The sequence below is a fragment of the Barbus barbus genome (assembly GCF_936440315.1).
Source record: "Barbus barbus genome assembly, chromosome: 26".
Lineage (NCBI taxonomy): Eukaryota > Metazoa > Chordata > Actinopteri > Cypriniformes > Cyprinidae > Barbus > Barbus barbus.
The window spans coordinates 8,488,485-8,510,610 of NC_136754.1; the positions used below are offsets into that span (position 1 = coordinate 8,488,485).

At 36.9% G+C, this 22,126-nt stretch overlaps 2 protein-coding genes across 2 annotated transcripts in view; one reads left to right on the forward strand and one right to left on the reverse strand.

The window, feature by feature from the left end:
- The first annotated feature begins 4,105 nt into the window (after positions 1–4,105).
- On the forward strand, positions 4,106–5,677 carry LOC306846608 (cerebellin-3-like). Its single transcript, XM_079380084.1, has 3 exons — positions 4,106–4,510; positions 4,905–5,030; positions 5,116–5,677. The coding sequence occupies exons 1-3, from the start codon at positions 4,159–4,161 to the stop codon at positions 5,394–5,396; spliced, it is 759 nt and encodes a 252-aa protein (XP_079236210.1). The 5' UTR covers positions 4,106–4,158; the 3' UTR covers positions 5,397–5,677.
- Positions 5,678–6,892: 1,215 nt separating this feature from the next.
- clstn2a (calsyntenin 2a) overlaps positions 6,893–22,126 on the reverse strand; it is a 213,596-nt gene continuing 198,362 nt past the window's right edge. Inside the window, exons 10-17 of the mRNA XM_079380083.1 lie at positions 20,610–20,776; positions 20,185–20,333; positions 12,997–13,205; positions 12,302–12,469; positions 10,601–10,746; positions 9,923–10,046; positions 8,200–8,387; positions 6,893–7,837 (exon numbers count right to left, since the gene is read on the reverse strand). Coding sequence (XP_079236209.1) covers positions 7,631–7,837; positions 8,200–8,387; positions 9,923–10,046; positions 10,601–10,746; positions 12,302–12,469; positions 12,997–13,205; positions 20,185–20,333; positions 20,610–20,776 — 1,358 coding nt within the window. The 3' untranslated portion in view covers positions 6,893–7,630. The remainder of the gene's footprint in view (positions 7,838–8,199; positions 8,388–9,922; positions 10,047–10,600; positions 10,747–12,301; positions 12,470–12,996; positions 13,206–20,184; positions 20,334–20,609; positions 20,777–22,126) is intronic.

The window sequence follows — 22,126 nt, forward strand, 5'->3', positions numbered from 1 at the left end:
GTTACGGTTATTTTTGCTATAATGAAACCATGGTTAATATTCGTTTTGTTGGGGAAATTTTGGCATTGTTGGTGTCCTCCAGTTGTGGGCTGTGCTACTTGCAGCAGGTTTCTGTATTTGTGTTGTGAGCATTTGCAACGCATTTCTATATTTGGTTGTCTTGCGAGTATCTGCAGCATATATGCTGTCATACCGAAGAAGATGTTTTCTTAATTTGCTTTTTCTATTTGTAGCTTTTCTGTTTGAGCTCTATTGGCCACTGTAGAAATGTGTGTAATCACAAATCTGTTTTTGCATCTAATGAAGTTTTACCTAGTAAGCATACAATTGCAGAGTTCTGTAACTGTAAGTATTACTAATAAGAATTGAATTGGAGAGCTTAATTAGTTCCTGGTTAAATTTAGAAATGAAAGTTCACCTGCTGCCTTAAAAACGTGAGTTAACTCAACTTGAAGATAACCTTTGTTTCAACTCACAAATAGTTAAGACAATGGATTACTTTGTTTCTTCTTTTTTTTTTTTTTTTTTGAAAAACCAGTAAAACTTGAGTTCAAAACCCAAGCTTGTCATGACAATTGTAGTCAAAGAGAAGAAAGAAGTTCAAATAATTTAATAGTGCTATAATGTTTTAACCATTTTTTACTAGTACTGAATTAGAGAGCTCCCTCATTGTGAATTGAATGGTACAGCTCTCTGATTAAGTTCTTACTAGCAAGAATGCAATTGCAGAACTCTCTAATTGCTATTTTAATTAGTAACTATTGCATTAGAGAGCTCTCTAACTGGTATTTTATGTTGGGACATTTTTTTTTAAATTTGAATAAAATGAAAACTAAAATACTTTTAAATCACATGAGTATATATTTTCTTCACAATAGAACATTGTTACATGTCTATGTTGAATTTCTGTTTTGACCTAGTTTTTGCCTGTCTAGTTTAGTTCATCGTCATCACCTGTTGTTTATTAATTATCCCATTAGCCCCTGTGTTCTTAAGTCCTGAGTTCTGTTCTTTGCCAGTTATTGTTTGACGTTACATGTGTTGAGACTACCTGAGTTATTCTCTTCTATTCGTGTGGATTGGATTATTATTAAAAGACTTTATTTTGGATTCCCTTCTCTCCTTGAAGTTTGTTCTACCTGAGACCGTAACAAACATAGAGAACATAAATGTTTGAGAAGTTTTACACTTTTATCCACTAAATGAGCTTATTTCAAATGTGATGCCTGCTACAGGTGTGAACAGTTGGCACGGAGGAAACAAAGGGCTGAAAAAGCTAAATTTTTGGAAAAGACATCTGACGGTGTTAACAAATTTGACATTTCTTTCACAAAACAAATGGAGTTCAAGTAGTAGCCATTTTATTTTTTTTCTGTTGATGCTAGATGCTAATGGAACCTGCTTCAGGAGAATAAAATGATCTAAATATTTCAAATAATTTCCTCAGAAATTGGAAGATGGCGTTGACATATCATGGTTGTGACCAGGAAACATTAACATTAGGATTTAAAATATTCTAAAACTATCAAACTGACCAGAGTCTGTCTTACATTGATATACTCTGCAGAGGAGGACTGTGGCAAAGGGGGCATTTAGAGTGACAGCTGCTCCTGATATTCCCTGATTTTATTACAGTTTAATGGATGTCTGACGGTGTTGACAGAAAGTGGGGACACAGTTTTGAAACCTTATGAAACATGCATGTGTCACTGAAAAACAACCTTTCTTTGATATGAGATATTATTAAGTGTTGCTTTTGATAAAACAAGCTCTTTTTTATCATTAACAAACATTTTTATTAATTTTATAGCATATGAATGATTGAACCATTCTCTGTGGACACACTGTTTTAGATGTAGTGAGAACAATAAGTGTAATAGATTTCACATAATAATGATAAAATTAAATTGAAGTGGATAATTGTGTTAAATGGAGTCTATTATTAATCCCCATAACATTTACAATTGAAAATGTATATTGTTTTTAAACCTGATAGCAGTTACAATTGCTGGACATGTTTTGTCAAATGTCTCAAGAATGACTGAAAGAACATTCTCACTGGCAGTCTAAAGTTCAAGCACTTTCAAAAGCTCCCATTAAAATCACTGAAGCTGTTTACACTGTGAAATGAGTATCTTACAGATTCGTACACACATCTGCATTTTGTTGTTTCTAATCAGAGAATTCGACAGAAAGAGGTATTCAGTCAGCAAGAGAGTGAAGAAAACATGGGCATTTTAGCGATGACTCATCTGAACGCCTCTGATTGGTCATTGCATTCATAAGCTCAGCAGTATGGTGTCTGATTGGTTGTTATGCGCAGTGCTGTACAAATGCGTCTGTCTCTGGCTCAGTGAATGCAGATTTGAATTTAGCAGCTGATGATATGAAGCGCTGAACGATTTAATCACGGTGGTGAGATTGTATCAAATATAGAAAATATTATTCGGCTATATTTTTTTTTTTGTCTTTTGGAAGCGGCATTAAAATCCACTTGGCTCAAAAATCTGAGGGAGCACGTGCCCCCTCATTTTCAATGGGCATGATGCCTCTGTCTACAGTGCATAACATCATCAAAAGATCCAGAGAAACTGGAGAAATATCTGTGCGTAAGGGACAAGGCCGAAGAGCTTTGTTGGATGCCCGTGGTCTTCAGGTCCTCAGACGACACTGCATCACTCATCTGCATGATTCTGTAATTGACGTTACTAAATGGGCCCAGCAATATTTCCAGAAACCTCTGTCGGTAAACACAATCCGCTGTGCCATCTGCAGATGCCAACTAAAGCTATATCATGCAAAAAGGAAGCCATATGTGAACATGGTCCAGAAGCAAAGTCGTGTCCTGTGGGCCAAGCCTCATTTAAAATGGACTGTTTTCAAAGTGGAAAAGTGTTCTATGGTGAAGTGACATTCAGCCAAGTATGGTGACCCATACTCAGAATTCGTGCTCTGCATTTAACCCATCCAACGTGCACACACACAGCAGTGAACACACACACACCGTGAACATACACCCGGAGCAGTGGGCAGCCATTTTATTCTGCAGCGCCAGGGGAGCAGTTGGGTGAATCGAGGGTGGAGAGAGCGCTGTACATTCACTCCCCCCACCTACAATTCCTGCCGGCCTGAGACTCGAACCCACAACCTTTGGATCACAAGTCCAACTCTCTAACCATTAGGCCACGACTTCCCTTCAAGACAATGGCCAGACAAGTCCAAATTTGACATTCTTGTTGGAAATCACGGACACTGTTTACCCTGGGCTAAAGAGGAGGCAGACCTTCCAGTGTGTTATCAACGTTCAGTTTAAAAGCCAGTATTTCTGATGGTATGGGGGTGGGTAAGTGCATACAGTTTGGGCAGCTTGCATGTTTTAGAAGGCACCATGAATGCTGAAAGGTATATAAAGTTTTCAGAGCAACATATGCTCCCCTCCAGATGACGTCTATTTCAGGGAAGGCCTTGTGTATTTCAGCAGGACAATGCAAAACAACATACTGCAGCTATTACAACAGCATGGCTTCGTAGTAGAAGAGTCCGGGTGCTGAATTGGCCTAACTGCAGTCCAGATCTTTCACCTATAGAGAACATTTGGCGCATCAATAAACGAAAAATACATCAAAGATGACTACGAACTCTTCAGCAGTTTGAAACCTATATCAGGCAAGAATGGGACCAAATTCCAACACCAAAACTCCAGAAACTCATAACCTCGATGCCAAGACGTCTTCAAACTGTTTTGAAAAGAAGAGGAGATGCTACACCATGGTAAACATGCCCCTGTCCCAACTTTTTTGAGACCTGTAGCAGGCATCATATTTGAAATGAGTTAATTTTGTGCATACATTTGTAAAATTTCTCAGTTTAAACATTTGTTATGTTATCTATGTTCTATTGTGAATAAAATATTGGCTCATGTGATTTGAAATTCTTTTAGTTTTCATTTGATTCAAATTTAAAAAACGTCCCAACATTTCCAGAATTCGGGTTGTAGTAATAATTTATAGCTCTCTAATTGAATTCTTACTAGTGGCATACGTGGCATGTGGCATACGTGGCATAGAGACGTGGCATGGATACATCCTGCTACAATATCAGGTGCAACCGGAATTTCTGGAACCAAAACCTTTAAGTAGCTTGTGTAGAGCTTATGTTATGCTTGTATCCTCTGGAAATAGAGCAGTTCAGCTAGTGTTCAAGTGGTGTGACTGCAAAACCTTAACATTTAAGATGAAGATGTCCTGCACTATTCTGTATCCATTGCTGCTTCTGCTTTTCAGCTGTGCCACTTTGTCTGAGGTCCAGCAGAAAGAGAAAGGAGTGCAGGCTGAGGGGACTAAGCGTTTGGATGTACAGGAAAGCAGTGCTCTTTTGGCCTTTAGTGAGCTTCATCCAGACAGTTTCACATGGATCCAGTCTGAGCTGGCAGAGCTAAAATCCACTGTGAATTGTCTGAAGAACACACTGCAGGTCACTGAGGAACAGCTGAAGCAGCTCAAGAGAAAAGGTAACTTCCTATCTTTTCTCATTTCACATAATGAATAAAGGACATACAAATTACTTTACAAAAAAAAAAAAAGTTAGTTACATATCTGTTTGTGTTTTTTTGTTTTGTTTAGTTTTTTGTATTCACCAATATTACACTGCCTCATTGTTGATAATACGCATGGCAGAGTAAGTAATTTCAGTAATAAAGTAATGAGAACACGTTCATAATTCAGTTTATCATTTAGTAGATAGCAGTTTGCATAAACATTTTCAAACAGACTCTATAAACTACTGTATATGTATAACTAATAGAAAGATATGAAATATAGTGAGATGATAATGTCATATGTAATATTATACAGTAGTGTGTATGATAATTTTTTTTAACAAAATTTGATCTCTGATTCACACAGAAGATAAAGTGGCATTTGCTGCCACACTTGGACCCATAGGTAACCTCGGACCTTTCAACACTGATATAACTCTGGTTTACAAAGATGTCTTTGTGAATGAAGGAAGTGCTTACAACCCAACCACTGGTATGTGTTCGTATAAGGAATCTCTATTAATGTTTAATATCACACTTTATAAAAACTTTCATGTTATTTGTTGTGTATGTTACAGGTATCTTTACAGCATTTGTTAAAGGAGTCTATTTCTTCACTTTCTCTGGACATAACCGCTCATCTAAACCTATGGGTCTAAGTCTCTTAAAAAATGGACATCAGATGATAACTGTTTACAATCATCCTCAAGGTGACCGCTATGAAACAGCATCCAATTCAATCTCTTTGACTCTAGAGAAAGGAGATCAAGTCTACATGCGTCTCCGGGAAAATACATGGGTTTTTGATAATGTTAATGACCACACTTCATTTAGTGGCCATTTACTTTTTTCTCTTTGAAGCTCCTATTAAATTCATTAAGTTCAACATACTTCTCATCAAATTTCAACTGCAGGTGTTTAAACGACTTTGCAAATCCTGATTCTCTTAAGAGTAAATTAAAAGAACATGTTCTTTTGAGTTTAAGACTTTTTTGTTTGTTCATTCATATTTCATGTCATTTTATCTCTTTGATAACTCTATAAAATGTATTGCTTGGAAATACAGATTTGACATTTGTTATTCTCTATGTTTCCTTAATAATAATAATAAAAAAACTGACTATTCAGATTCTGAATTGCCATGTTTTGTGGTTGAGTGATTTGTATGTAGAAAACGGTCTGTGCACATAGATTTAGAGAAAGTAAATCAACAAACTTTACAAGTCGTGACTGGATACGTCACCACCTCTTCTTTTAAGGCTTTCTCTCTGTGAACAAATAACATACACAGACTTCAACCTATAGTTAAAAGAACACTACTGTTTTGTCACAGAAGTAGAATAATCAGCATTTGAATGGGAAAGAGACACTTTCACTCATTCTAAGGAAAGTCTTTATTGGTCAATGTACAGAAAGTGCTGCAGTGACCATCAAAGAAGTTAAACAAAAACCCTTTACAAAACAGAAGGAGAGAAACATATACAAAAGAATAGTCTTACATGATTTTACAGGGTTGCTCTTTTTAAAAGTTTCTTTTTCGTTCCTGTTCTATAACACACATGGTAAAAAGGACTAGTGTAATATAGGAATGAAAGGTGTGTGAGATGGACGGAGGGGGAACGGGATGTCACACAAAGCTGACATCACAAGCACGTTTTGGCTGATGGCATGAGAAATCCTAACCACTGTAACAGACATTACATGAAACCCAATGCACATATTCATAAATGCACACGTCAAGGGGGAAAAACCTTAAATATCATCTACAGTTGCTCTGGTTTTACTCTTCTATAACGAAACAAAACGGTGCCAAAAGCCGCAGTTTTCACAAGATTTGGCTTTTGTTGGTAGTTTTAATATATTTCCATTTCATTTCTTTTCCTGAAACTTTAATTGAACTGTAAACTGTGGGGAGGTTAGTAAAGACCTTCACAATATAACAAAATAGCCCCAGGTTAAAACCATTGATCAATTTTCTTCTATTTTCTTTCTTTTAATAGTTTAGACAAAACTATTTGAGCTGAAGAGAGGGAGAACCCATCCGCGGTTGAGGTGAGGACACAATGGACGATAAAAGAGAGATCAACACAGACAGAGAGAGGAGGAGGAGGAGCCTTCCTCTTCAGCAAGCAAGTGTGGACACAAACAGGCTGTGAGGGATGCAGGAGAACGTGAGGAATCTGAGTCACAATTCAACTACTCTACAGTTCCCTATTTACAGAAGACAGGCATATAAAAATGTACAGACACACTTCCTCCTATCTTACCACCAGGAACCCCCCACCCCCCCGCCCAAAAAAAAAAACGAAAAAGGAAAAAAGTGTGAAATATATTTTTTTTGTTTGTTTTGTTTTTAAATGTTATCTCATCACTATATATAACTTGCTGAAAGAGAACCGTCTTAATCAAAATCTCTCTCTGAGGATCTAAAATAAACCTATTTGCTAGATTTTAAATGAAGAAAATATCATTATTATATACTTTCATTGCAAAAACAACTTTAGTGTATTTACTATTGCACATCAATGCAATATTAAATGTTACTCTGAAGACAACAAATGGTGAAGGCAAAGCCACACTGTCAAATATTACAGCTTAGTAATTCAGAAAGGGAGAAAGCATTATAAGATTCTAGACTATCATCTGATTCATCAACGTGAAAAAAAATTTAAAACAGCAAACATAAAAAATAAATAAATGAATAAAAACATCCCAGAGATGTTGGTTCACAATTTATTCTATTGTGCCGATTTATCTTTCCTTTTCGTGGATCTACTGAGACACTGCATCTTATACTACTGAAGTGCATACAGGCTTTGCAGCGTTTGGACTGAGGGGTGCGATTCCCAATATTGACCAGCAGATGGCGGTATAGGATGCTTTTTGTGGGTGCTGGAAAGAGTCAAAATCAGGCTGATGTGGGACAGCTTTCAGGCAATAAATTCTGGCTTCTGTAAGTGTGAGAGGGCATTAAATGCGAGTGTTTTATGTATATTTGTGTATGTGTGTGCACAAGTCTATGTCTGCATGTGAATCTTGCTTGTGTGAAGGTGTATGCATGTGTCTGTGAGCAACTGTGTATGTTTGCACGTCTCAATAATAGGGTAACGTTAACGGGTCCCACTCAAGCTTTCCTTTCACTTTTCCCTTCTGAATGTTAGTCTCTTCCTCGTCATCACTGTCCTCGGATTCAGCACTTGAAAGATCTCCTGCCAGTTCATCATCCTCTTCGTCTTCATCCTCCTCTTCCTCTGGCTCCTCCTCCCTCACCTCCTCAGCAATCTGAGTCCCATCAATGCTCTATAACCAACAACAGAATGATGCTACTTATACCATCCTCATGAGCAGTGTTGTTATTGCTAAAAGAATAGTTTATCCACAAATGAAAACTCTGTCATCATTACTCACCCTCAAGTTGTTCTAAACCTGCACAAGTTTCTTTATTCTCATGAACACAAAAGAAGAAACAAACAGTTGACAGTAACCATTGACTTTCTATACTATGGAAGTAAATGGCTACCATCAACTGTTTGGTTACTAACATTCTTTGTGTTCAAAAGAAATAGTATGCTTTAGACTCTGTAATTCATTCAAAACTCACAACGTAGAGTTTCAAAGTAGTTTCCCTAACAATAGTCTTTACCAATGATGCACATACTGACCTCCATGGGATTAACAGTGATGTTAAGATTGGAGTCATCCCAGTCCATCTCTGGGTCTTTTCTTCGCTCTTCGTCCTCGTTTGAACCGTCCTGGTGGGTGGTGTGGATGCGGTAGATGCCCAAGACCACAATGACCACCAGGGCAGCGATGCACATTACGATTACCACTGTCGCAGCAGGAGGAGTACCTAATAACACATGGGTGAAGACATCAATATTTTATCTTGTTCTGCCAAACTGCCAAATTGTGGCATGTTACTGTACACACAGAGATTTATAATCCAGATTTGATAAAACATGCTCAAAGCTGTGGAATTCCATTATTTAAGTTGCTTCAGTCCATTAAGACTGTTATTGTGATTAATAATGCAATTTTTTACTGATAAATTGTCATATTGAAATTGCCAGTTTCATACAAGCAATGTGTACAAGTCTCTTATATTCCCCAAGGCTGCATTTATTTTCATTATTTATTTGAAAAATACAGTAGAAACAGTAATATTGTGTGATAAAATGAAATATGAATATTATTTACAATTTAAATATATTTTAAAACCTAATTTATTCCAGTGATGGCAAAGCTTAATTTTCAGCATCATTATTTCAGTCTTAAGTGTCACATGATTATCATTTTAACATGCTGATTTGCTACTCAAGAAACATTTCTGAACATCGCTGAAAACAGTTATGCTGCATATTGTTTTTGAAATAGATTTTTTGACATTTTTTACATCATAAGTACCGTACATTTACAGTCACTTAGGATCAATTTAATGTGTCCTTTCTTAATAAAACTCTTAAAAAACAACAACAACAAAAACAACTTTTGAACATTAATCTATATAGAGAGAGAAACAGAAAGAGATAGATAGAGAGAGATGCATGGGTGTTTTAGTCACCCTGCTTTACTTTTAACCGTAGTACAATAACTGGAATGCATGACCTTGAGCCGCTTATAGCTCTAGTCTTTCTATCTATCTTGCAATTATGTATATTCATAGTATTGTTATGACTCACTCAGCCATACAAAAATCAATACAATTCCGGATTGCCGTCGTTTAGTATTTTCCAAGGGAGGTCTGTTCTAGGTGGCTGAGGTGAAGCTTATTTAGCCGTGCTGACAGTGGAAGACAGTTTTGCACAGTTCACTTTAAGAACAGTGTCGTTTACTGAGACCTTGCAGTCAGCAAGAGCAGGATTGGGAGCATGAGGTCACAGTGCCACCTGCTGTTTTTCCATGTCTCTCCTAAAGCAGCATGTCTCGCATCCTGTCATCTCTCTCCCTCATTCTTTCTTCAGTCCAGAGAGCAGAATGCTCCATCTCGCTGCAGTCAGCTGTGCTCTGTGCGCCCTTGGGGAGATCGCTGGTGTGTGCGTGAGCTGGTAGAGTAAGTGTAATTTCCCAAGCTCCTTCAAACCAACAATACAGTCTCCAGAGCCTGTCGTCCGCCTAGAATAGTGTGTGGATTTTGTATGTACATGTGTGTGCATATTTACTTTTTTATAAGCTGACTTCTCAGATGAATAGTTTTTGCGACATATACTGTTCTCTTAAAGACACTGTTTTACAATTCAGTTAGATGGTTTAACAAAGGAACAACACATTATTCACAAAATAAATCAATTAATTTTAATTTCCAACACAATAGTGTCATACAAGATCAAATGACTGCATGACCAGGATTGGATGAGCTTTATTAAGAGGCATCAAGGTTGACTTTACCTGAGATGTGATCAGAGTTGACAGTATGGACCACCAGTGGATGATGCACAGGTCTCATATACTGGGATTGGACGGCCATGTGATTGACATGCTCCACGGCCTCTGAGCTGTGCACTATTCCAATCTGAGAGGCGGGACAAACAGAATATAGTTCAGAGAGACAACAGGGAGAATGAAAATCTGACCTCATCAAGGATGGATGGATGAATGCATGAATGAATATTTACTGGATTGATCACAAGTGAACCTGTAAATTTGTGAGCCTGTTTTATAATATAAAATGTCAAATATAAATAGAAGATATTATAAAAATATAAATGAATTAATATAAATAAATTATAAACACAATACTAAAATTATATATAATACATAAAAATATTATACAGTTGAAAATACATTAATGATGCTATCAATTCAATACTGTATTAATTTAAAAGCAAAACAAATTAACAAAAAAATTTAAGTATAACCATTTAAATTTAAACTTGTGAATTTTAGGATATCGTACACTGCACTATATTTATTATCTCTGTGAGAGAAGTGCACAGCTAACTTTTAAGTACTAGGAGTCCAAAAGTGCAAAAAGCCAAAAGAAGAGCAGGAATTGAAAGAGGGGATAAAGTGAATGGATGATAAAAAGAATGAGAAGCCATGCCCAGTATGAAGGCAGTCTCTGACCTCCAAGTTGAACTCATTGCTTGTGTAGCGTCCATTCAGTTCAGAGCAACTGAGCCGGAACCTTCTCTCAGACAGACCGCCAGGCTTCCAGTTACGGTACCTCACCTGCCTGATGGCCTGTTCATAATGCGCCATGGAGTCCACACCTGAGACCAAAGAAAGACCAGTGTCAGGAACTCGGTCTACTCAGACAAAAGAGCTACAGAGGCCTGGGAGACACTCAACATGGAGTCTGAGCAGGATCTAGGTTAAAGGCTTTTGAAGCACAATCAAGAGTGATTGTTAAAACATCAAAACTTTTTTTTTTTTTTTTTTAAGTAAAAAAAAACATTTTAGGGGAAAAAAACAAAAAAAACAATTGACTTACTAAATGTCCAAAGGATGCACAACCTTTATTAATAAATTAATACTTTTTAAAGAAATAGTTAACTTTTCTGCAGATAATGAACCTGGGTTGTCAAAATGATGATAAAAACACAATGCTATGCAAATGCACAGTCTTTGCATTGCCTTCCTTCTTATCCCAACATTAGGAAAGAGTTGATCAACTTTATTTTTAATGAAGTTCCAGACCATGTCAGTAAGAACTTGATCCTTTGTTCACTTCATTTTACCGTGCATTCGTTTACAAACAATGCATAATTCGATGCGGGATTTTCAGAAAGATTGAAATTAAAAGACGGTGCTGTGTTGACTATATTGTATCCAACAATAATTGCAACAAACAAGCGCGAGTAACTGTTTTTATTATGTGATCACTACTGCTTTGTCTTAAACAGATCATTTGATATGAATATTTATGTGTTTTTAAACTAAATCACAGCAGCGTCCATCTATGAACATTATCAATATTGATAATAATACAGTATGTTTCTTGAGCACCAAATCAGCATATTAAAATGATTTCTGAAGGATCATCTACTGAAGACTTAACGATTACGATTGCTGAAAATTTAGCTTTGCTTTGTAAGTCACAGGAATAAATTACATTTTAAAATATATTAAAACAGAAAACATTTTAAAACAATATTTCTCAATATTATTGTTTTTAATGTATTGTATTTGATCAAATAAATGCAGCCTTAGTGAAGACTTCTTTTAAAAAGATTAAAATTTTACTGTGCCCAAACTTTTGATCAGTAATGTATCACCAATCTTCTAAAGCCATATGACAGCTTTGCATAATTACCGAAAACAGAACTGTAAGTCCCATGATATGTAATAGTCAGTAACAATAAAATCGCTGCACAAATGGATACTGACAGCAGAGGGTAAGATATTCAGTGAAAAATGGTATAAACATGTCTGTTCCTCACACAAATCTATTGTTTGGCAGGAGAAGGCTTTGAATATAGCACACAATTCATTTAAAATATAGCACATCGTTTTTAATGGTGATTTTATGGTGCTCATTTTGGAGCATGATCCCTATATGCTGTCACGTGCTTTCAACACATCTTCCTTCCCATTCTACAGATATGTAATTGATGAGAGATTTCACATTTTTGGGTTGATTACGAGAACATAAGATTCCTGTAATACAATAAAGGTCTGTTTGAAGAATTTAAACACCTACAGCTACATCAAAGTTCTAGATTTACTGTAAAGTAGTCACTGTAAAGTAGAGTGAAAAAGAGATTATGAGAAACATTCCTGCAGCAGATGGCTGTATAGTAGATCGAGACATGTGGTCGACCATACCGTAGATGGAGATGCCAGAGGTAGAGTTGGTAGCATCCAGATGTTTGCCCAAGAGAGAGCTGTGGAGGATCTCCAGACTCTCCTGCTCTGGGTCCAGCTCCTCTCCGATCACCAGCACATCACAATAATCCAGGTTATGCATCAACTCCAGCACACCAGGCCTCCGGGCTACACAAACAAACACACACACACACACACACACACATGCACATGCGGGCGGGCACACACACACACACACACACGCACGCACACATACACACGCACACATCTTTACACAGGCAAAAATACGCAGTGGCAAATATATGACCTCCCACTGTATCCACAAACCATTGATTGTGTATGAATTTAATTTCAATGATTTAGTGTTTCACTACCCCTGGCTCTGCATTCGATAAAAGAAGCCGGACACTTTTGTTAAACTTTAAATGAAAAAGGACACTAATAAAAAACAATTGACTTAAGGTCTGTGTAATAACCAGCAGAAGACATTTATAATCTTGATAATAATAGACTAAACCATTATTAAAAATACACGCTGAGAGGAATCCGTGGGAAGAAAATTCAGTAAATATTCTAAAACGTTTATACGATTACATTACAGGCAAAATGTGCAACTGTGGCACCTCTGAAATAGATGAATGCAAAGCAGTGAGATTATGTTAATATATGAGCTGTGAAAGTGATTCATCTATCACCTATGCTGAGGGTGGCGTCGGTCTTGGTGACGGTACTGATGATGTGTATGTCCTTGAACAGGGCCACCCCGACAGGGGCTCGGAGCTGAGCCGCAGGCCAAACCAGCCGCTCCACTCCAGCAATGGTGATCCGAGGTTCACTGGGCGGCAGCACCATCACCATCGCTTTGATGTCTGGAATGGAGATGCACGTATCTTCACCAAAACACCTACAAGTTGCAAAACAGAGAGAAGGGAAACTTATTTGACTTATTGAAAGACTACAGCCACAGACTGACATGAAAATAACTATTTTAAAACATAGTTTTGGCTCTGATGGGATAAGTCATGCTCAAAATGTCTGTTTCTGTCCTGTCTACACCATTCTGTAAATTGCTTTTAGGCAGAGTTTACCCATATTTATGAGGGAATGGGCACACCTACCGATCATGATTTTCATAATTTATCCAGATGTCCAAACTTTTGACTTTATAGTGTACACATGAATAAAGACAGACAATAATGATGAAAACAAACAAACAAACAAATTAGCAAATACTTAGTAAATACTTAAACCTTTTTACAAGGATAATATTTTTTCAACACCTTACAAACCAACATTTTAAGTAATACAGTACATGAAGAATTAAAACTAAAATAATTAAAATTAAAAGGAAACCGTATATCGGTCATTAAGAGTAATCAATGGAAAATTAATTAAAATTAAGGAAATACATGTGTGTCAATTTGGCTTCCTTTAGGAAGACTTGGGGTAATAATACAAGATTTTTTTTCTTCTGAACCTATATAAATAAGCGAATATAGAGCAAATATAGAGACTAGCATACAAGATTTATGAGGAATACATGAAATATCATTGAATTAAATTAGTTCTTAATGCATACAAGGTCATTTAGAGTAATAAATGGAAAATTCAAACAAAATGAAAAAAATAAATAAATGACTTCCTTTACTAAGACTTGCGTTGATAATATTTTTTTCCCCTGAACCTATGATTAACAAATTAGTATGTATATAACATTGGTGAGGCTCACATACAATATTTATGAGGAATATACGAAATAGGAATTGAATAAGTTATTAGTAAAATTCCCCCCTTTATGCATTCAAACACACTTTAACACCACAAATAATTAAACACTCTTGCATCCCAAAATAAAGTCTGTATCTCACTTTGAGTAAGAGCCAATTAAAATGCACTGACACTCTTTTTCAGTTGAGTGTTTGGACAATTGATGACTACAGTGTCTAACTTTTGTTTCAGGCTGTCACCATCAACTCCAGCAAAGTCGCACCGTACAATCAATCACGGGACCAATTAATGATGCCAAACCATAGTAAGTTTTAAAGCAGCGAGTCGGCAAAAATATTAGCGTGAACACGAGCAGTGTGCTCAGCTTGGTGCCACCTCCTCCTGATGCCAGCTGAAGAAGTTGGTATGGCAGTCTGAAGCAGTGTTGATTAAGACCGAGGCGCTGAAGCGTGGACTGCAACAGACTCGCACACAGACCTGCTGGGGAAATTGGAGTCCCTCCAGTTTCATTACAGCTAGTATGCGAGGAGAAAGGGGAAATAAAGTGTCTTAGGATTAACAGGCCTCCCTTTCTCACGATGCACCCAGTAATTACTCTTTTTCAAGGGTGAGCCCTAAAGAGCACTCGTTGGTTTACTAATTCATTTATATACTCGCCCGCTAATTAAGAACTATCTGTTTGTTCAAGACAACAACACGCTTTCTGCCACCGTCTCGGGTGGAGTGATGCTTAGCCGCGCTCGAGCAATGGTGCGCTATCTCCCTGAGGTAATTCCTCCGCACGGCTAACCTAAATGCTCTCCCTCAAGTCGCCATGGAGAATGGCCTCGAATGAGAAGGAAGGGGAGCGCAAAATTGTGTGGAACCAACAAAACAATTACGTCTAATGACTGCAGTAAAAATGACGGTGGAAAGTTTGTGATGTGTAAAAGTGGCTCCCTTCAGTCGACTTGAGCTACATACTAAAAGAAAGCAGTCGAGAGCACGCTCACTCATTGCAAAGGCTTTGTGAAAAAGGCCAACAATCTTGCTTTATTTACAGGGCTGATTTAAGGATATTGGGAGCTGGTCTAAGCCAGACTACAGCTATTACAAGAGCTACGGCTCACTCCACTATCGACCAGGAAAGTCTGTTCTTATTTAGGCAATGCTCTTCACCAGTACACACTAGACAAGTGTAGAAGCCCCTCTCTTCTTTTTATTCTCTCCTGGTCTTCCTTTTTCAATGGTAAAGTTTCATTTGGGTACGTATCAGTCAAGTGCGATTGGATCCAATAGGTTTCATTAGACTGCTGTCAGATGACACGATCCTTTCACCCTTGACGATGAAACAAGCGTTTCCAAAGGGAAAAGGACACCCACAAAATACTAGGAATGTAGCTAACAGTGTTTCAAAAGTTTGAGGTTGGTAAGATTTTTTTATGTTTTTAAAAGTCTCTTACACTCACCAAGGCTCCATTTAAAAAAAAAAAAAAAAAAAACAGTAAAACAATATATTCTGAAATATGACTGCAATTTCAAATAATTGTTTTCTATTTCAGTATTTAAATAAAGTACTTCTAAGATGGCAGCGCTGAATTTTCAGCAGCCATTATGCCAGTATTCAGTGACGCATGATCTTTCAAGAATCATTCTAATATGCTGATTTGGTGCTCAAGAAACATTTCTTATTATTATTATGAGTGTTGAAAACGGTTAATTAAAAAAAAAAAAAAAAGAATATATTTATTTTTTAGAAAATCCTGCATTTATTTGAAGATATCGAATAACTAAATATACTGTATTATTTTGGACAATTAATAAAAGGAATAGCCTTAAGTAAATAAATAAATACATATTTTTTTAATTGGTTCATTAAATAGACCATCTGAAAATACTGACTCAATATTATTGAATCAGACAAAATTTCATATGAGACAGAGTTGAGTTTAACTATCATTTTAGATCTCTCTGCTGCAAGCTGCATCTGAAACTAAATAAAGAAAAAAAAAGAGTTTGTCATGGAAATGTTATCCAGCTCAACAAGCTAAGCTATTGTATGTATTTAAATCAGCAGCTTGAATCACAAATATTTATTGGAGGAGAGTGAAATCTACAAAATTAATTTTTGGATCGATACTAAAATGCTAGACATGTTTGCCAATTATTGACCTGAAGTGCTCGATAGTAAAGCCTCTGAGCATTTTATTGTGTGAGAGGATGGTGGCGATAAAGAGAAAACAATATAAGATCACCGTTAAAATAAGACAGGAAGTAACCCCTGTGAAGTCTTTTCATTTTATTACTGTACTTTAGATGTCACATTAAGAGCAGGAAGTCCTGCTCTGCACCATTTTCTGTTCTGCTGTGCAGTAATAGTACAGTGTTTTTATACAATATACTGCACACTGTTGTGTAGTTCACCCAAAAATAAAAATTCTGTCATCATTTACTTACCCTCGTGTTGTTCCAAATGGCTTTGTGTGAAACACAAAAGAAAATGTTTAGACTGGATGTAAATACTGCATTTTCAATTTAATGAAAATGGTGGATCCACCATGGTCACTATTCCTAGCGTGGACATTGTACTAGATAACTAATTTTTCACTCAAGAAAGTCAGTCATTCAGGTTTGGAACAATAAATCATGACAGAATAGTAATTTTTATGTGATTTCCTTTCAGCCATGTGTTGTGCAGAGCAGTGTTGTCACTCTCTGACCCGTGCTGTGCGACAGTATCTTTAATTGTGTTGTGCTGTACTGTGAAGGCTAGCTCTCTGACACAGCAGATTTTCTTTCATCATGGCCTTTCATGTTCTCTTCAGCTGGTCTCTCTACAGTGATCACCGCAAGCAGGCCTGTTTATTATCCACAGACACAAGACCACTGCCAGAACACTACATGCTGCTGAAAATAACAGCTTCAGCCAAGTTACTTTGTTATCAAATCTATAGCTCAAACATGGCACTTGCAACACCAAGGTCATGGGTTCAATTACTAGGGAATACATGAATTGATAAATTGTATGCCTGAAATTGAAATATGAATGTGGATAAAATTGATAAAATCATCTGTTAAATACTGTAATGTTGTGTGCACACTAAACGCAAAGTGAATATTTGCTTTGCCCCACTCAATTTTACTCACGTCACTCATGCAAATAAAAAAACACAACAAAAAAAAATCAGATACAACCGGAGATATCGATATGCTCTTCGATGTTTGCCTCGAGCGACAACGCGTCATGCAAATTTTCCACTTGAGTTGAAAATTTTCAGCTTGGGCTGAACACGTGTATATAGTGCATTTGCGGCAATCACATCGCCTAATTCATGTCACCCATGTCCCTTGGTGCGAATTCACATCTATTCACGACTTTGCATTGACTTTGTATGTAATCTACTTGCCAGACCAATGTGACCAAAGCTGGGTGACCAGCTAAGACCAGCAAACCATTAAAGACTGGCTTAATCTAGGACTGCGTGATAATACTGCACTGATAGTCATGATCATTTTCCCTCAATAATTGTAATCACGATTATTCTTATTTGAGAAATGTATTTTCACAATAACGGAACTTTCACGTAAACACAAATAAAGAGAATGTCAACCTCATCTAGTTTCCTAACTTACTATATTTATCAAAGATTATGCGTTAACACGCTCTTTATGAACACTGATAAAACCGTATGAAGCTTCTCTTTCCAACACTAATTGTTGAAATTAGTAGACCCCAAAAACAAAGGGGCATGTGTGTGGAGAAATCTGGAATGTATTTAAAACAGGACTTCACGGTTGGTTCTTGTCACTTAAGCATAATTCAACCAGGAACAGGGCAAAGACCTTGGCATCTGGGAAAACTCTGAAACAAACCTTCCCTGATCTTCTTTCCATTAGCGCAGTAATTCAATGATGTGTTTACTACACATGTCTAGCTAAGAAGATTCCCAGATCTCCAACGAAAGTGACACTCGTGACCTCGCATTTCTCTCCAAAAGAGGAATGTGCCTTGTTGCCCCCTAACAGACAACGAGACCAATACTTTGCTCAAGTATTTTAAAAGGGACAAATTATACTAGATTCTGCTATTGAAGCAATGTACTCAAAAAACAATATATACAATATATTTGCAACATATATTAAGGTTGTTTTCAGGACATGTATAAGCTTGCTGTGTTATTGGAACTTATGGTAGTGTTGTAATCTTGTGATGTATGATTTTCCTGATCAATATTTGTTCAGTTTCACATGCAACCGATGCAACCAAATATTACAATTGATATATGTACGCAAAAAGGTATGCAAAAATACGTGGTGTTTGATTTCAGATGAAAGCTGATTTTATTAGCAATAATCTGGTATGGATGAAAATTGTCTTTTTCCATCATAATGTACAAATTAGGACACTTATAGGAATCTGCTAGGATGTGTGTGTTATTTTATGAAATAAGGCAGCAGATAATGTATGCACGGAAAGAAGCTGTGCAGGGCGGGGCTCCACCCCACAGGAAGAATCCGATTGGGTCAGCCGCCCATGGGTGGATCCCAAATCGGCCCGTTAAAGACAGATACCCAACTGTAGCTCGGTTGGTTGGGTTGTTGGAAAGAAAAGTTTTAAGCTCAAGCTTAAGCTCAGCTCGTTCGGCGCTCTCAGTCATTTTAACATCATGATCGTGCAGTGAACTGAGATCAAGACTCAAACTTCCAAAGAACTTTAACATCTAAAGCCTTTAAACTTAAACCAACTTCCTGGGAGCGTCATCAAGTCAGAACGAAGCCAACCAACCACTGAAGAGTATTCTCGTGACAACGACCAACCAAGCCGCCAATCCACACACAATCTTTCCTGGACTGGGAAGGAAGGAACTCAACTCGAGTGAAAGCAACGAAAGTAAGACAAAATCTCCTAAATCTGCTGGAACTGGTTGTATTCATCGCTGAGAGTAAAGACAGAAGAGTTCCATGTGTGTGTGATTTCCCTCAGGTTGAAGTCAGAGCATTCTTGAAAACGAGCATTAGAACCTAAAACTCTCTTCAGATCAAAACAATCCAACGTGTGTGTGTGTTTGTTTACGCATTCTGTTTTGTGTCATTTAGCTTAGTATTGTGTTAGAGTAGTGAAATAAACTTTGATTCTATTAAGAAATCTCTTGTCTGTTGCTATGTGATTTGCAAATCTTAATTACTTGCCAAAGATTGTGTTTACCTACGCTCATGAATTTGATAACTAACTATTTGGTTTGTTTTATCGTTGGCCGTGAATAAGATAAACAAAATTGTTAAGAAATAACGGGCTGATTTTAATGCTTGCTGGACAAGTCGTTAATAAGGTATCGTTAACAAGATATAAGTTGGACATTCTGATTAATCTCAATTAATCATAAATATCTAATCTTAAGAGTGATTCCCTAAAAGCTAAAATTAGAACAATGGTTCTAAAGATTACTACAAGAGAAAAGTTTGAAATGGGGGATTTAATATCGACATTTGGCAACCCCAAGCGTGAAACTTTGTGGAGGCTTGTAACCATTGAATGATAACAGAAATGTAAATTGAAACAAACTTTCAGGATAAATAACCAACAGACATTCAAGAGAAGCAGAAATCGTAATCTTGATTAAAAATACAGTTAACCATACAGCCCTACTTAAAGCTGTATTTTTCAGTAGAGCAACACTTTGAGAAAAACTCAAAACATTTTCTCTTCACCTCTACTCAAATTTGCCGGGGTAAGTTTATTTGGGATATGTGGATATGAGTTAAGAGCAGAGCCAGACTGCATACGGGTACTTGAGAGTCAAGACAGTGTAAGACAGATGTTATCGGTAACCAAGGCAACCCTACATTCTCATCCCTTAGCTCTGTAGTATTGATCAGAGAAAGCCTTCTGTTGCTGCTCATCCTTCACTCATAAACATCTAGCCTTGTATTTGTTAACAACACTAGCTTGTGAGATTAAAAACATAAAATGATCATCAAATATTCAAAGCACTTAACACTTTTTATGAACCCCTAAGATGCAAGCTAATTACACTTAATCATTCACTCGAATATTTACTCCAATACTTAGTATTCATCCCGCAGAGTAATTGCAGGGTTATCAATCTATTAAGGCCTTTATGAGCTGATGTTCTGATGTTTTATGGGTTGTTTTTGACTTTTAGTGCAGTACTCACTGGACTGTAGTGGTTATGTGGAGTTTGCGCAGACCGGGAGTGGGAAACTGCCGAGAGTTGATGTAGGAAACTTTTGTCATGGCTGTGTTGATGCTCTCCAAGTCATCTGCCTCCATGACCAGCACCGACTGAGCTGGGTTGAAGTGGAACTGAGAGGGATCAAGAAAAAAGTGTGAGAAAGAGCCAATTTTCATAATCGAGAGAGAGAGAAAAAAAACTAAAAGCAAAGAAGCAAATGAACAAGTCAACACATTTACATATAGATGAATAAATGATGGCTGGGAACGACTGATGTCAAAGGATTCTCAAATATATTCAGATGATATTAAAAAGATGGACAAAGAATGGAATGCCTATAATCCTTCCAATGAAAGGCTTTGCATATATGTATGCGTATGCGTATGCGTATACGTGTGTGCATGTACCTTTATGCCTTTTCCCAGACTCTCGAGTGAGCTGATGTCCAGGCCTTCCTTGCAAGCCTGTAAGCAGGAGATCACCTTTTGAGTTGCAATCTTCCCAGGTCGGATAGTCAAGCCTGAGAGGCTTCCCCGGAAATACTGTGTGAACCGTGGAGTGGTCACCTCTCCTCCTGTAAACAAAGACATTACAAATCATGCATATACTATGCATGCATACGCATACTTGCAGTCACTAGCAACAAAATATACTGTACAAAAGCTAAAGATATCTGGAAGCTAAGTGACACTCTGTGTGCATGTGTGTCAAAATGTCAAAAACACCTTATCTTGCACTATTCAGAGGTAGGAAGACAAGCGTGTCTACTAAAATGCCTCCATCTGCTAGGTTTTAAAAATAAATGTTTTTGTATTCTTTGCTGAAGCTTTGCTTTGCTATGATAACCCATAATCCTGTGTGTGCATTTCAGCTGTTTATCCAAAGAACAAAACAGGATCTGATGTGTTAGTGGCAAGACGTCAGTTCGTTTATAAACTCTACATATGAATTATATTATTATTATAATTTACAGTTCTTGCAAGCTATGCTGTATTGATATTCCTTAAATGTTGTATTTGTTCTGCTAATATTGTTGTTAAACACTTAACACTTTGTTATTAAAAGTTTTCTTTTATTTTCTAAATGAAGAGTATTGACTTATGCCAGACTTCTCCAAACATTTAGTCTGCTTAAACCCCGCCCCTTTCTCACAACCATTCAGATCTGCCCCTATCCAATTAACAACTGATTGATAGAACCAAGCCCCCACCACCTTTTTTTTTTCTTTTTCATAATATTTCACTTACATGTACTGTACATCACAACACAGAAGAAAAGATTGGATGCCACTCCTGTTACAACACAACTTAAATCATTTTTTAAATCACAGATTGAAAATCAAGCGTTGTCCAATAGTGCATTAATGCCTGTCCACTTTTTCAGCTGAGTTGGTTCTTTGTTAAAGCACTGTAAGTCATGAAGCAAACCAACCAGCTACGAAGTGTCACAACATTACAAAATTAGATTTGAAACAAAAAAGTATTTTAAAAACAAACAGAACTACATACTTAAATGAGGGAAAGGAATACAACCCCATTGTAGAATTGCGACAATATAACTAAATTGTTATATATACTGTTATATTGTTATTTTAATTTAATTTTATTTTATTTTTGCACACAAAACATTCTCATAGCTTCATAAAATTATGGTTGAACCACTGATCACATGGACTATTTGAACAATGTCCTTACTACATTTCTGGAGGTTGAACGTGGTAGTTCTGTAGCTGTCAATGGAGGGTCAGATAGCTCTTGGATTTCATCAAAAATATCTTAATTTGTGTTCCAAAGATGAACGAAGGTCTTTGTTTGGAATGACATGATGCATTATAAACAAAATAATTGTATTTTTAGCATCGTCATATGACCCCTTTAATGAACTTAAAATATAGTTATATTGTCACAATTCTTCATGGGATTGT